This window comes from Cetorhinus maximus, chromosome 15, assembly GCF_964194155.1.
Source record: "Cetorhinus maximus chromosome 15, sCetMax3.hap1.1, whole genome shotgun sequence".
In the NCBI taxonomy this organism is placed as follows: domain Eukaryota; kingdom Metazoa; phylum Chordata; class Chondrichthyes; order Lamniformes; family Cetorhinidae; genus Cetorhinus; species Cetorhinus maximus.
Genome location: NC_135893.1, coordinates 54,972,079 through 54,986,751, shown reverse-complemented (window position 1 = coordinate 54,986,751; position 14,673 = coordinate 54,972,079). Strand labels below are relative to the sequence as shown.

The window sequence follows — 14,673 nt, the reverse complement described above, 5'->3', positions numbered from 1 at the left end:
CAAGGGTGCCAGCCTTTGCATTTTATTAAAAACACTGGTCCCTCTCCTTGCAGGAATGAGGAAGGCACCTTCAGCACCTCCCCAAGTAGCCAGCCTACATGTGGAGGTGTTAGCAGGTGCTTAGTCATGTGGAATGTTGCAAATGAATCTGATCCTGGCCTCACCTGCGCAGTTTTCAACAAGAGTCACAGCTTAGTGAGACCCCTGGCTGTTTGTGTACACCTCATCCAGGCACTGAAGCCATTTGTATTCCCCTATCGCAGAACCAGCAGAAGTCAATGAACTTGACTGGACTGCAAATTTAACTGCCTAACCTGCAAGTCTTTGTGCACGGGTCAGTACGCTCACTTGCTACTTCATTAGGTCATGGAGAATGCTGCCAAGACCTGGACACCACCACTCCTCCTCCCCCCACCCCTGATCCTGCAGTGAACATGTCACTCAAGAAGGTCTTATCCAAGATTTGATAAGCCCAGTGAACTTTTGAATTGTCTTGAAGTCTACTTAATACTGTTTGTTAATCTTTGCATGATTTTTCCCCTCTACAGCAATGAATATCTCATATTCCAAAAAATTATTAAATTAGAATATGAATTCCCAGAAAAGTTTTTCCCAAAAGCGAAAGATTTGGTGCAGCAACTATTGGTAAGTGATTTAATGTCTATGTTCTCCAGCCTGTGCTGCAGACAAAATCCTGACCTCCAAACAACTGTATTCTCAGTTTCTCATTGAATAACTAATCTCAAATCAGCTTTAATAAAAATAAGGTTGCAAGATATGATGTTACATCAGTATTCCATAATACAAACGATGCCTTTAACCTGAAGACCACATGGGATTTATCTCCCTGTGAGAGGGACTGTTGTTAATAACTATCATTTACTGTGCAATGCTTAGTAACTGGTTGATGTTTTGAGAATCTGTATAAAAAGAAAACTCATGCATTGAATGTACAGATCCAACGGTTTGATTCATAGGGAGATTGGAATTCCCAAATAATACTTTTAATTTGACACTGTTTGTAAAATAATCATTATCAAACTGGGATGCTTTCTGTTTTTATAGTGGTCATGGGAGAGAAGTCCACCCTCACTGCTTTTTGACTTTGGGGGGGGTCCAGCTCTGAAATTTTAAATCTGTGTATGCAGTTCCCTTGCTCCTGATTCACTTCTGCTGCTGATTGTATTGTAAAAGCTTGTCAGCATCAACTAGCTTTATTCTGCAGGTGCAAACAAACATTTTAGGAGCAGTAGTAGGCCATTCGAGCCTGTTCCGCCATTTGATAAAATCATGGCTGATCTGAATGTGGCCTCAACTCTACTTTCCTGTCTATCTCCTGTATCCTTTGACTCCCTTGTCAATCAAGATTTTATCCAACACAGCTCTAAAAATATTCATTCTCCACTGCTCTCTGGGAAACAAAATTCCACAGAATAATGAGCCTCTGAGAGAAAATATTTCTCCTCATCTCAGTCTTAAATGGGAGACCCATTATTTTTAAACTGTGTCCCCTAGTTCCAGTCCTTCCCGTTAGGGGAAACATCCTCACAGCATCCACCCTGTCAAGCCCCCTCAGGATCTTATGTTTCAGTAAGATCACCTCTCATTCTTCTAAACTCCAATGGATACAGGCCCAGTCTGTCCAACCTTTCCTCATAAGATAATTCCTCATCCCAGGAATCAGTCAAGTGAACCTTCTCCGAATTGCTTCTAATGGAATTATATCCTTTCTTAAATAAGGAGACCAAAACTGTGCACGGTACTTCAGATGTGGTCTCACCAACACCCTGTACAACTGTAGCAGAACTTCCCTACTATTATATTCATTTCCTCTTGCAATAAACAACAACTCTCCATTTGCCTTCCTAATCACTGTATCTGCATAGACTCATGTACCAGGACACCAGACCCCTCTGTACCACCGAGTTCTGCAATCTCTCTCTATTTAAATAATATGCTGCTTTTCTATTCTTCCTGCCAAAGTGGACAAGTTCACGTTTTCCCACATTGTACTCCATCTGCCAAATTTTTTTGCCTACTCACTTAGCCTACCAATATCCCTTTGCAGTCTCCTCATGTCCTCTTCACAACTTACTCTCATATCTATCTTTGAATCATCAGCAAATTTAGCAGTTATACCTTCTGAACCTTCATCCAAGTCATTAATATGGATTGTGAATAGTTGAGGCTCTAGCACTGAACCTTGTGGCACTCCGCTAGTTACAATTTGACAGCCCAAAAGTTATCCATTTATCCCTACTTTCTGCTTCCTGTTAGCTAACCAATCCTCTACGTTAATATGTTACCCCTTACACCATGAGCCCTTATTTCATGTAGTAACCTTTAATGTGGCACCTTATCAAATGCCTTTTGAAATCCAAGTATACTACATCAACAGGTTCCCCTTCAGCACATTACTTGTTGCTTTCTCAAAGAACTCCAATAAATTAGTCAAACACAATTTCCCTTTCATAAAACTTGTGGATGACCATAAACCTAATTATTTATCTATGATATGTTTATTTTGCTTGAACTCTAGAATAATGTGGAAAAATGAAATGTTCAGCAATGTGCCCACTGTACAAGTGCAGGCTCTGCTGGTCTGAAGCTCACTTGCTGTGATTGTAGACTTGTTACTTGGGTAGGCTTTTGGATTAGGCTATTGCTTCATGGCTTTTCCCAGCTGGTAATGCATTTGCCTGAGGCAGACAAAGTCATGGGTTCAAACCCTAGTCCAGTGAACATTCTAATCCAGGCCAACATTTCAGTGCAATACTTGGGGACTTTTGTGGATGCTGTCTTTCAGATGACATGTTAAGGCCACAACTACCTGGTCAGGTGGATGTAAAAGATTCTGTGACCCTATTCAAAGAAACAGGGAGTACTTCTAGTGTTTTTGCCAACACGTCTCTGCCACCTAAACATATTAACTGGTAAATCATCTGATTGCTGTTTGTAGGACGTGGTTAGTGAATTCACACTATTGAGAGAATTAAAAGAACTTTATTACAGCACCAACTAAATTAGTGAGTGAAGAGGATAATGGAATGGGCACCAGAGTTTGTAACTATTTGGGTATTCTTGCCTCTGATATCAAGAATGTTTTCCCTACCCCTACATTCTAGGTGTTTGAACACACCAAACGCCTTGGCTGTGAAGAGCTGGGAGGTTACGGACTCCTCAAAGCCCATCCGTTCTTTGAACCTGTTGCCTGGGAGAATCTGCACCTTCAGATCCCTCCAAAACTCACCGCATATCTCCCGGCAATGTCTGAGGATGACGAGGATTGCTATGGCAATGTGAGTACTTGCACCTTTGCTCCAAATTGCCTTTACCATTTTTTATATCATTTTATAATTTAATAATCACCTTCTTGTTTTTGCTCTGCTTCTGATGTTTGATTTTAAATTAATCCTGCTGTTCACATGGACCAAATTTTCAGCCACTGCTGGAATCCACGTCGGTGATGTGGGTAACATCACACTAGACTGTGATAGACCTGGTCTCCTAGTGTGTGTGCATGGGTATGGATATTAGAATTGGACTGAAGTCTCTTCCAGCCATAACTCCAAGCATAGCCCCTCTCCAATAAATGAGGCCGATCTTTCAATTATTATATCTCCGCCCTTTCTAATACTTTCCCAAAACAGTTTGCCTTTCTACTTCCCTACCTTCCAACGCCTCCTACAAGTCTTTTGTGATGTTACATGGTTATATGGAGGAGGAAATTGCAGTCTGGCAGAATTCACAACACAGCAGGCCCTCATTTAGCGCCTCAAATCTGTGCCAGAACTGGCTCCCCTACTAGAGCTCTCTGTTCTAATTCCATTCTTCTGCCTTTTCACTTTCTCTCTTCAAATATTTATCTGTTTGTTTCCCTTCTCTTTGATCATTCTATTTTTCACATTCTCCCTCCCAAATATTCCCTCCCATTTTACTAATCTGCCTTTTTCCTCTCTGTTAAACAGTTGTTTGATGTGAGAGCATTCCAGAAATGCAAGTTATTAAGCTGACACCTTTCTTTTCTCTTTCTACCTTGGTGACTGACTGCAGTATGATGACCTCCTCAGTCAGTTTGGTTGCATGCAGGTGGGTCCCTCCAGCTCTTCACAGTCACTGTCTACGCTGGAGCCCAGCCCACCCCAGAGGTCAGGCAGTAACATTGACCAGTACATCCATGACCTCAACGACAATTCGTTTGAACTGGATCTTCAGTTTACAGACGAGGATAAACGGCTGCTGCTTGAGAAACAAGCCAACAGAAATCCCTGGTAAGCTGCATCAATGTGTGTTCACCATCTCCCTTCATGCTTGGCCATCTCCCAAATACACAACACTCACAACAGCTGTTCCCTGTAGCTCCAGCTCATACACTGCTGGAGAAACATGGAGTTCTCCTGCTGTCCTTGTCAGCACCCAGAGAAGACGACTCCACAAGTATCCCATCTTCAGTGATGGAAGAGCCCAGCATGTTAGTGCAAAAGACAAGGCTGAAGTACTTGCAACCATTTTCAGCAAGAAATGGCTAGTGAATGATCCACTTTGGTGGCCTCCTGGGATCGCCATTATCGCAGATGCCAGTCTTCAGTCAATTTGAGTCATTCACGTGATATCAAGAAATGGTTGAAGGCCATGGATACAGCAAAAGCTATGGGCCCTGACAACATCCCGGCTCAATACTTGTGCTCCACAACTAGCTGCTGGAGGCCAATCATTTCAGCCCCAGGACATTACCCTGAGGAATTACTGCAGTAGTGTCCTAGGCCCAACCATCGTCAGCTGCTTCATCAGTTAGCTTCCTTCCATCATAAGAACAGTTGTGGGGATGTTCACTGAGTGGTGGTCAGTACCATTCGTGACTCATCAGAACTGAAGCAGTCTGTGTCCATATGCAGCATGACCTGGACAACATTCAGGCTTGGGCTGATAAGTGGCAAGTGACATTGTGCCAGACAAGTGCTAGGCAATGACCATCTCCAATCTCCCCTTGAGACTCAACAGCATTACCATCACTAAATCTCCCACTATTCTGCTCTGAGAGTTACCATTGACCAGAAACACAACTGGACCAACCATACTGTGCCTACAAGAGCAGGTCAGAGTCTGGGAATTCTGTGGCGAACAACTCACTTCCTGACTCCCCAAAGCCTGTCTATCATCTACAAGGCACAAGTCAGGAGTGCAATAGAATACTCTCTACTTGTTTGGATGAGTGCAGCTCCAACAACACTCAAGCTGGATACCATCCAAGACAAAGCAGCCTGTTCAAATGGCACCCCATCCATCACCTTAAACATTCACTCCCTCCTCCATTGGCACACCATGGCAGCATTGTGTACCATTTACAAGATGTAGCAACTTGCCAAGTCGCCTTCAACAGCACTTTCCAAACCCGCAGCATATACCATCTAGAAGGACATGGGCTGCAGATACATGGGAACGCCACCACCTCCAAGTTCTGCTCCAAGCCACACACCATCCTGACTTGGAACTATATTGCCGTTCCTTCACTGTTGCTGGGCCAAAAACCTGGAACTCCCTAACAGCACTGTGGGTATACCTACACCACATAAACTGCAGCAGTTCAAGAAAACGGCTTACCACCACCTTCTAAGAGCACTTAGGGATGGGCAACAAATGTACACCTTACCAGTGATGCCCCACCCATGAAAGAATATTACAAAAAACTCCTTCTACCACAAAATGTCTGATTCACCACTCGTTGATATTATGGCTACTTATGGGATATTTCTGATGTACAAACATTCACATTGGTGAATTCAGCTGTTTCTTTGCTTATTCCAATGTTATTACTGTCACTGTATTCGAAAAAACACATTCTGAAATGATATTACTGTGTTCAACTGGGTATTTGGCACTTGTCTTGGATTGCAGGCCCAAGGAAGTGTCTGTATTTAAAGGGGGCTCCCTGAGATTTTTAAAATATTTACAGGGGTTGTTGGGCATTGGCTGGTGTGTGCTGGGTGTCCCTGCTCCATTTTCTCTCTCACCTCCCCGACACAAGTTTGTAATATCACTGGTAGGACATTGCTGGTTGCTTATCTGTTCTGCATATCTCCCATTAGTTTGCACAGCGTAATTAATACTGGCCGTTTGTCTTTCAGGCACCAGTTTGTAGAAAACAATTTAATCCTGAAGATGGGTCCAGTTGATAAGAGGAAGGTATGTTTGATTTTCCATCGATGTGTAAGAGACTCTGTCGGGATAAGCTCCGACTCCCCACGACCCTGAATTGGATGAAGTGGTTCTGGAAAAGTGTAAGAGACTCTGGCACTTATTGTTTCACGCTTAGTGTTTGGGACACAAAGCTGTGATCTGGTCAGCTACTGAGTGGCTCCAGTCCCTGGTTTCCTGGTCCCCAGGGCAGCTGTTCCCTATCTAGGTGTTAGATTAAGGGGGAGTGTAATAAAGTCTAAAAAAGGGTTACTGTGAATGTGTGAAGTCTGGTAAATAGGTTGATGAGCTGAAGGTGCAGGTAGGCACATGGAAATGTGATGTTGCGATAATGGCTACCTGACTCAAAGAAGGGCAGGACTGGGTGCTAAATATCTCTAGATTCAAGGTGTTCAGGAATGATCAAGAAGAAAAGAAAAGCAGGGGGGTAGCAGTATTTTTTTGAATATTCTTTCATGGGATTTGAATGTCGTAGGAAGGCAAGCATTTGTTGCTCATCCCTATTTGCCTTTGAGAAGGTGCTGGTAAGTTACCTCCTTGAACTGCTGCAGTCTTATCTGGTAATGTATTGGTTCAGATGAACGTTGCAGTGCCCCAGAAGGGTCAAGGACAGAATCCACTTGGCTAGAGCTAAGAAATAATAGAGGTACCATTATATTGCTTGATGTATTTCGTAGGCCACCAACTAGTACGAAAGCAGTAGTGGAACAAATTTGCAAGGAAATTACAGAGCAGTGCAAGAATTATAGAGTAGTTATAATGGAGGACCATCCTAATATAGACTGGGATAGTAATAGTGTAAAGGGTAGAGTTCCTAGAGTATGTTTAGGAGAATTTTGGGCATCAGTATGCTTCCAGTCCAACAATGATAGCTAAACTCCAAGCATTAAATTACGAGGAAAGGTCACACAAAATGGGATTGTATTCTCTGCAGCTTAGAAGATTAAGAGGTGGTTTAATTGAAGTTTATAAGATATTAAGGAGATCTGATAGTGTAGGAGCGTTTCTCTCTGATAGGCTAGGTCCAGGGAGCGCGCACCCCTGTCTGATAAGCAAGGTGCAGAAAGCATGCATGCCTTCCCCCTATAGCCTGGGAGCAGAGAGCATGCCAGCCCCCGATAGGTTAGGCATGGAGAGCATCTCCCCCCCCCCCCCCCCCCGGTAGGCTAGGTGCAGAGAGTGCACCCTCCTCTCTGATACGCTAGGTGCAAAGAATGCAGGTGCCCCTGTCTGATAGGCTAGGCAGAGAGAGCATGCGGCCCCTCTGCCCCCCACCCCACATAGGCTAGGTGCCGAGAATGCGCGTTCCTCTCTGATAGGATAGATGCACAGAGCATGCGCTCCTCCCTGATAGGCTAGGTGCAGAGTGCGCCCCACCCTCGATTGGTGAGGTGCAGAGAACATGTGCGCCCCTGTCTGATAGGCTGGGTGCAGAGAGTACGCGCGCCCCTGTCTGATAGGCTGGGTTCAGAGATCGCGCTCTCCTCTGGTAGGCTGGGTGCAGAGAGCCCAGGCACCCCTGTCTGGTAGGCATGGTGCTTTGATAGGCTAGGTGGAGATAGCATGTGCCCCCCTCCCTCCCCAGATAGGTGCAGCATTTATGGAGAGAGTGGTGGAGCATCAGCAGTTGACCCTAGTGGGGTGGGACTGCCCAAATGATTTGTGAACCGGGGATGTATCGGGGCTTTGTGTCTATTATTTGTTACAATGATCCTGATGTAGCTGTGCCGTTCCCCAGTTCCGGGCTAGCTTTGTGTTATAAATTGAGCCTGTTGCTTTTATTGATGATTTTTGGTTGTGCAGGGTCTGTTTGCACGACGCCGACAGTTGCTCCTCACCGAGGGCCCCCATCTCTATTACGTGGATCCCGTCAACAAGGTTCTGAAAGGGGAGATTCCCTGGTCACAGGAGCTGCGTCCAGAAGCCAAGAACTTCAAAACCTTTTTTGTTCATACTGTAAGTCTGTTAATAGGTAGTTTGTTTTGTGAATGAGTCTGGATCCAACAATAAAATATTGTAATTGTAGATAAACTGCCAATTCTCCAATATTAGATTGTGGCATCTTTGCTCAATGTCAGTTTAATGCAGTGGTTTTGCCCAGAAAAATAGTGAGGGCCAATTGTTATATTGACAAATTTTGACCGGGCTGCATGAGATGAGGGGTTGGGGGGATTAATTGCGAGTGCGGAGGGTGGGTAGAATTGTGAGCGTAGGAAGCGATCGTTTTGTTCCCCACAATCGTTTTGCGGCCTCTGGAATCAGTGCTCAGATCTCACTCATTCCTTGAGGCCACACCCTCCAAATCGTGGCAAGAAGAAAAAAAGAGCATGTGCGCACGTATTATGGGGTCATGGAACCAATCTCAGGGCTGTCCTGCCAGAATTGCCACTTGACAATCAGCACTGCTGCCTTAGAGGTGGGGGGGGGAGCTCATGACCCCAGTTGTTTGTGGGGTTGTGACCCACAATTTTGGGAGTCCTTGGCTTAGGCAGCCAATTCATCTTCATAATATGGTACCAAAAACGGCCCGGGGAGACATCATAAGTTGCAGCATGCAGCTCCTGGGCTCAATGAATATCCAATGGTCTAATGTGTGGTTTTGATGTAAGGTGCATTTTACTATCTAAGATGATGTGTGTATATAGACTTGGGGGGGAGGGTGGTGGGCAGGGTTCTGGAAAGGGGATATGTAGGCTTAAAAAGCAGAAGGATATGGCAGCCTTGCAGGGCAGCTAATTAGGTAATGATACCCAGAGTGTGACAGGAAGGGACAGAGTGTACAAACATTAAAAAAAGCATCAAATAGGGTCAAAAGGGGAAAAAATGGTAAAAAGGCAAAATGAATGGCTCTTTACTTAAAGCACGTTGTATTCGGAACAAAATAAATGAATTAACGGCACAAATAGAGGTTAGTGGATATGATCTTATAACCATTACGGAGGCGTGGTTACACGAAGATCAAAGTTGGGAACTAAATATTCAGGGGTATGTGACTTTTCGAAAGGACAGGCAGAAAGGAAAGGGTGGTGGGGTAGTTTTGTTACTACGAGATGGAATAAGTACGATAGCAAGAAAGGATCTTGGATCAGAAGATGTAGAATCCATATGGGTGGAGGTAAGAAATAACAAGGGGAAGAAGACACTAGTAGCAGTAGCCTATAGGCCCCCTGACAGTAGCTATACTGTAGGACAGAGAATAAATCAGGAGATAATGAGGGCATGTAAAAAAGGCAGTACATTAATCATGGGTGACTTTAATCTTCATGTAGATTGGGAAAATCAAATTGGCAGAGGTAGACACGAGCAAGAATTCATAGTGTATTCAGGACAGTTTCTTGGAACAATATGTTGCGAATCCAACCAGGGATCAAGCTATTTTGGATCTGGTAATGTGTAATGAGGCAGGTTTAATAAATGATCTGAGTAAAGGATCCCCTAGAAACAGTGACCATAATATGGTAGAATTTAGCATTCAGTTTGAGAGTGAGAAACTTGGGTCGGAAACAACTGTGCTAAACTTAAATAAGGGTAATTACAAAGGGATGAGGACAGAGTTGGCTGGAGTGGACTGGGAAAGGAGTTTAGCAGAAAAGATGGTTGATGAACAATGGCAGACGTTTAAGAAAATAGTTCATGACTCACAACAAAGATATATCCCAGTGACGAAGAAGGGTTCTAGGAAGGGATAAAGCAAACGTGGTTAACCAAGGAAGTTAAGTGTATCAAATTGAAAGAAAAACCATACAATGTGGCAAAGATTAGTGGTAAGCTAGAGGATTGGGAAAATTTTACAAACCAACAGAAGGTGACCAAAAAAAATAGAGGAAGAAAATAAACTTCGAGGGTAAATTAGCAAGTAATATAAAAACGGACAGCAAGAACTTCTTTAAATATATAAAAAGGAAGAGAGAGGCCAAAGTGAACATAGGCCCCTTAGATAATAAGGCTGGGGAAATAATAATGGGGAACCAGGAAAGAGGAGTTGAATAAATACTTTGCGTCAGTCTTCACGGTAGAAGATACTAATAGCATTCCAAAAATACTAAATAATCAAGGGGCAAAGGTGGGGAGGAAATAAACACAATAATTATCACTAGAGAAAAAGTACTAGGGAAACTAATGGGGCTAAAGGCCGATAAGTCCCCTGGACTTGATGGGTTGCATCCTAGGATGTTAAAGGAAGTAACTACAGAGATAGTGGATGCACTGGTAGTAATCTTCCAAGAGTCCTTGGATTCTGGAAAAGTCCCAGAAGATTGGAGAACGGCCAATGTAACACCCTTATTCAAAAAGGGAGGGAAACAAAAAACAGGTAACTATAGGCCGTTTAGCTTAACATCCGTCATTGGGGAAATGTTGGAGTCTATTATAAAGGTTGTAATAGCAGAGCATTTAGAAATACATAATCTAATCAAGCAGAGTCAGCATGACTTCATGCCTAACAAATTTATTAGAATTCTTTGAGGTAAAAAGCAGGATAAAGAGGAACCAGTTGACGTAATATATTTGGATTTCCGAAAGGTGTTTGATAAGGTACCGCACATGAGGCTACTTAATAAGAGCCCATGGTGTTGGGGGTAATACATTGGCATGGATAGAGGATTGGCTAACTAATAGAAGACAGAGTTGGGATAAGGAGGGCATTTTTAGGATGGCAATCTGTAAATAGTGGAGTGCCACAGGGATCAGTGCTGGGGCCTCAATTATTTACAATACATATTAAAGACTTAGATGAAGGAAGTGAATGTACGATCACCAAGTTTGCAGATGACACAAAAATAGGTGGGAAGTGGTGAGGATGACACAAGGAGTCTACAGAAGGATATAGACAGGTTAAGTGAATGGGCAAAAACTTGGCAGATGGAATATAATATGGGAAAATGTGAGGTTATGCACTTTGACAGGAAGAATAGAGGAGCTGAACATTAAATGGAGAAAGACTGCAGAAAGCTGCAGCACAGAGGGAGTTGGGAGTCCTCGTGCTTGAATCCCAAAAAGCTAACATACAAGTTCAACAGAAAATGGGGAAGGCAAATAGAATGTTGGCCTTTATTTCAAAAGAAATGGAGTATAAAAATAGGGAAGTCTTGCTAAAACTATACAAGGCACTAGTTAGACCACACCTAGAATACTGTGAACAGTTTTGGTCCCCTTATCTAGGGAAAGATATACTGGCATTGGAGGCAGTCCAGAGAAGGTTCACTAGGTTGATCCCAGGTGTGGAGGGATTTTCTTATGAGGAGTGGTTGAGTAGGTTGGGCCTGTACTCATTGGAGTTTAGAAGAATGAGAGGCGACCTCATAGAAACATGTAAGATTCTTCGGGGGCTTGATAGGGTAGATGCTGAGAGGTTGTTTCCCGTTGTGGAAGAATCTGGGACCAGAGGGCATGATCTCAGAGTAAGGGGGCGCCCATTTAACGCTGAGGGGGAATTTCTTTTCTCAGAGTAGTCAATCTGTGGAATTCTTTACCACAGAGGGCTATAGCGGCTGGGTCGTTAATTATATTCAAGGCTGAGAAAGACAGATTTTTAATGAGCAAGGGAATCAAGGGTTATGGGGGGGAAAGGCAGGAAAGTGGAGTTGAGGATTATCAGGTCAGCCATGACCTCATTGAATGGTGGAGCAGACTCAGTGGGCTGAATGGCCTACTTCTGCTTCTACGTCTTATGCGCACATGAGTCTTAAAGTCTTCAGCTGCTGTTACATTGCTCTGTGCTGGTGCAATGCCATCCCAGCGCTACTGGTGTATGCAGTCAGTAGAAGACCAAAGTCAACTTGCTAGTTTGGCTAGGGCCCCTGGAATGCTTCCAGTAATCGTGTCGATTGCGTAAAACTCAGCAGTCAGAAAGCGGCAGCAGTGGAGACATAAAAGCAGTTTTAAAACTGGTTTTGTTTGCAGCTTGGACCCTCCAGTTAACTCAGGAATACAACAGGGAGGAATACAACAGGGTCCCGTGTGGAATTGTGCAGGAATGGACATAGATCAGCCTCCATTCTTTGCTCTGTTGTGATGTTGGTGCTTTGGAAGTGCTTTTATATAAAGCATTTGATTCCTGCTCTTAGTACCTCACACACGGCAAATAGGGCTACTTTTGAACAAGAAACATTGATGAGGATATTCTGAATTATCTCTCTCCTTTGGAAATGTGTGCAAGCAAAGTGTGCCTATATAGTGTCAGTGAGCTGATATGAGGCAATTACACAGTGTCACTTATATTGATGTTTTGTCCTGCAGCCTAACCGGACATATTACTTAATGGATCCCAGTGGGAATGCACACAAATGGTGCAAAAAGATCCAGGAAGTGTGGCGACGGCGATACCAGAACCAACAGAATGCTGGCATCTAGCAAATTGCAGTTCACATATATGGAGAAGCTTTCTGTCAAGCTGCTGGTGCTTCACAGCCAAGAACTGTAGCACAGCAAATAAAGCCTCCCCACCCATTTCTCTTGCTATTTCTCCCCCTCCCCTTCCCCTTCTTGCTCTTTCTCCCCTTCCCCTTTGTCCCTTTCCTCCCCAGGTTAAAAAGAAACAGCCTATGGCATCCAGATAAATCGTTCTATTTGTGTGTGTGTGTGTGGGTTGTGGTGGGGGCAGGCTTGCTCCAACCTATTTTTCCTTCCTTCCTTTCCATGTAAGTGGGATTGCGGGTTGCTTTGCCTGCTCTTTGTGCTGCAGGCCTATCATATTGCAGATAGGAAGCCCTTGCCTCTTTATGTGTAACGTCTGCTGTCGTTCCAGGTTGCTGAATAATTGATGCTTTTAGAAAAAAAAATCACGTGTTTATAAACTGCTTCACAGGCAGATTGCAAAACCCAATCCGTGCGTGTACCCCGCAACCCCCATTCCAGTTCAGGCAGCCCTCCATTTACACAGGGCCTGATCTTTGTGATATTACCTTTTTATTTTTTGTTTTACTTTTTTTAAATTATTCAAGAGCTGTGTAAATTTTCACTTCTGTCCTTGCTTTCTTCTGGCCTCTGACTCCTGCAGCATTACTTTCTCATTTGTACGAATGCCAAGGGTATATAGTGGTACTGAGGAGTCGATGTGCATATAAACACACTTAAATGCAGAAGGAAATCAATCCCTTATTTATGCAGTGACTTACTTTCCCAGAGTGAAGCTGTTATTGATCTAACTATAAGGCCGGCCCTGTCTCTCCAAGTTGGTTATGGTTGATCAAGCTACACACTCAAAACAGAAGATGAAGTTTTGTAATTAATTGACCTGTTCTTATCGAACCAGCCCATGTGCTGCGATAGAATTCTGTACATGTCTTGTTTTATATAATTGTTTGCCCGTTCTGATTCAGCTTCAAAGCAGGCTGCTGTTAAGTTGTTGCCCATAACCAAAAGGATTGAAATGAATTTTTGGTCTTGGGCAGTCAGTGCATTTTGCTTGGCTGAAAATGTTAATCTGAACGAGTTGGGTTCATCACTGTGCAAAGCACTGAATTAATACACGCTTAAACCAACAAGTTCTTTTGCTGCTTCTCCCTTCCCTTAAATAATTGAAGTATCCAAAACCGTTTCAGTGATGGTGCAATACTCGCTAAAATTTATACTTGCTCCGTGCTAGATTTCAGTCATGGAGTCAGGCTTGTGAGCATCTGGAAAAGGTTTGTGCAACAAATGTTCACTTTGCAAGTTGCAGCATTTTGTTTTCTGCTGTGACTCCAATGACAGCGTAGTACAACACGTGCCCAGGATCTGCCTTTAGCCATTGGTCTCTGGCCAATGGGACAGGGTGTGAAGGCAGCAGGGATTGAGGTACTTGGCTGTGCTCAATGCTGCACACTCGTACACGTGACTGGATTTGAAAGTACCCAGTCTGCTGTTGTGTAACTTCTGTAAATTTTCTGTATATATATATATATATATATCTATAAATATATATAAATATATATGTGTGTGTGTGTGTATGTGTGTGTGTTTGCAGGGGGTGGGTTAGAATTACGCCTGGTACTTGTGTAACCGCAGTGAGACATTTCTGTGATGCTGTATGTATGCAAACAAAATTCAGGGGAGGGGAGGAGAAATCTATTTAAAGCAACAAAAATCAAAGCTGGCCAGGGCTCTCCCAAATCTTCACCTGTATGTAGCCAAGCCCCACAGACCCAGGGGTTTCTGGCTCAATCATTAGCAGTAAGGGCAAGATGGCCTTTGCATCCTCAGGTTAGCAAGGGACAACTCAGCTGGCTTCTTACTCCTGTTTATTATCCAATGTACCCCTGTGGGCAAAGTGTTTGGATATTTGGGGAGGATGGGTTTGGACTTGGGTGTAGCCCTGCTCTGCCCCACCCAACAGTGAATTGCTCAGCATCAGGTCACCTGTAGAGATAGCCATCTAAGCGAGGGCTGAGAGAGTAGTCACCGCCCATCGAACCAAACTCAGTCACAATCCATATCCTCGGGAAGGGGAGAAACTAACATTGCTAATCTGTAACGGCGGGTTCATGTTCATCTACGGGG

At 43.7% G+C, this 14,673-nt stretch overlaps 1 protein-coding gene across 1 annotated transcript in view; it reads left to right on the top strand.

Moving 5' to 3' along the window:
• Positions 1-12,965, top strand: part of LOC144690685 (3-phosphoinositide-dependent protein kinase 1-like) — a 103,749-nt gene extending 90,784 nt beyond the window's left edge. The window contains exons 9-14 of the mRNA XM_078558427.1: positions 549-645; positions 3,126-3,299; positions 4,054-4,271; positions 6,126-6,183; positions 7,999-8,151; positions 12,433-12,965. Coding sequence (XP_078414553.1) covers positions 549-645; positions 3,126-3,299; positions 4,054-4,271; positions 6,126-6,183; positions 7,999-8,151; positions 12,433-12,546 — 814 coding nt within the window. The 3' untranslated portion in view covers positions 12,547-12,965. The remainder of the gene's footprint in view (positions 1-548; positions 646-3,125; positions 3,300-4,053; positions 4,272-6,125; positions 6,184-7,998; positions 8,152-12,432) is intronic.
• Positions 12,966-14,673: the final 1,708 nt, after the last annotated feature.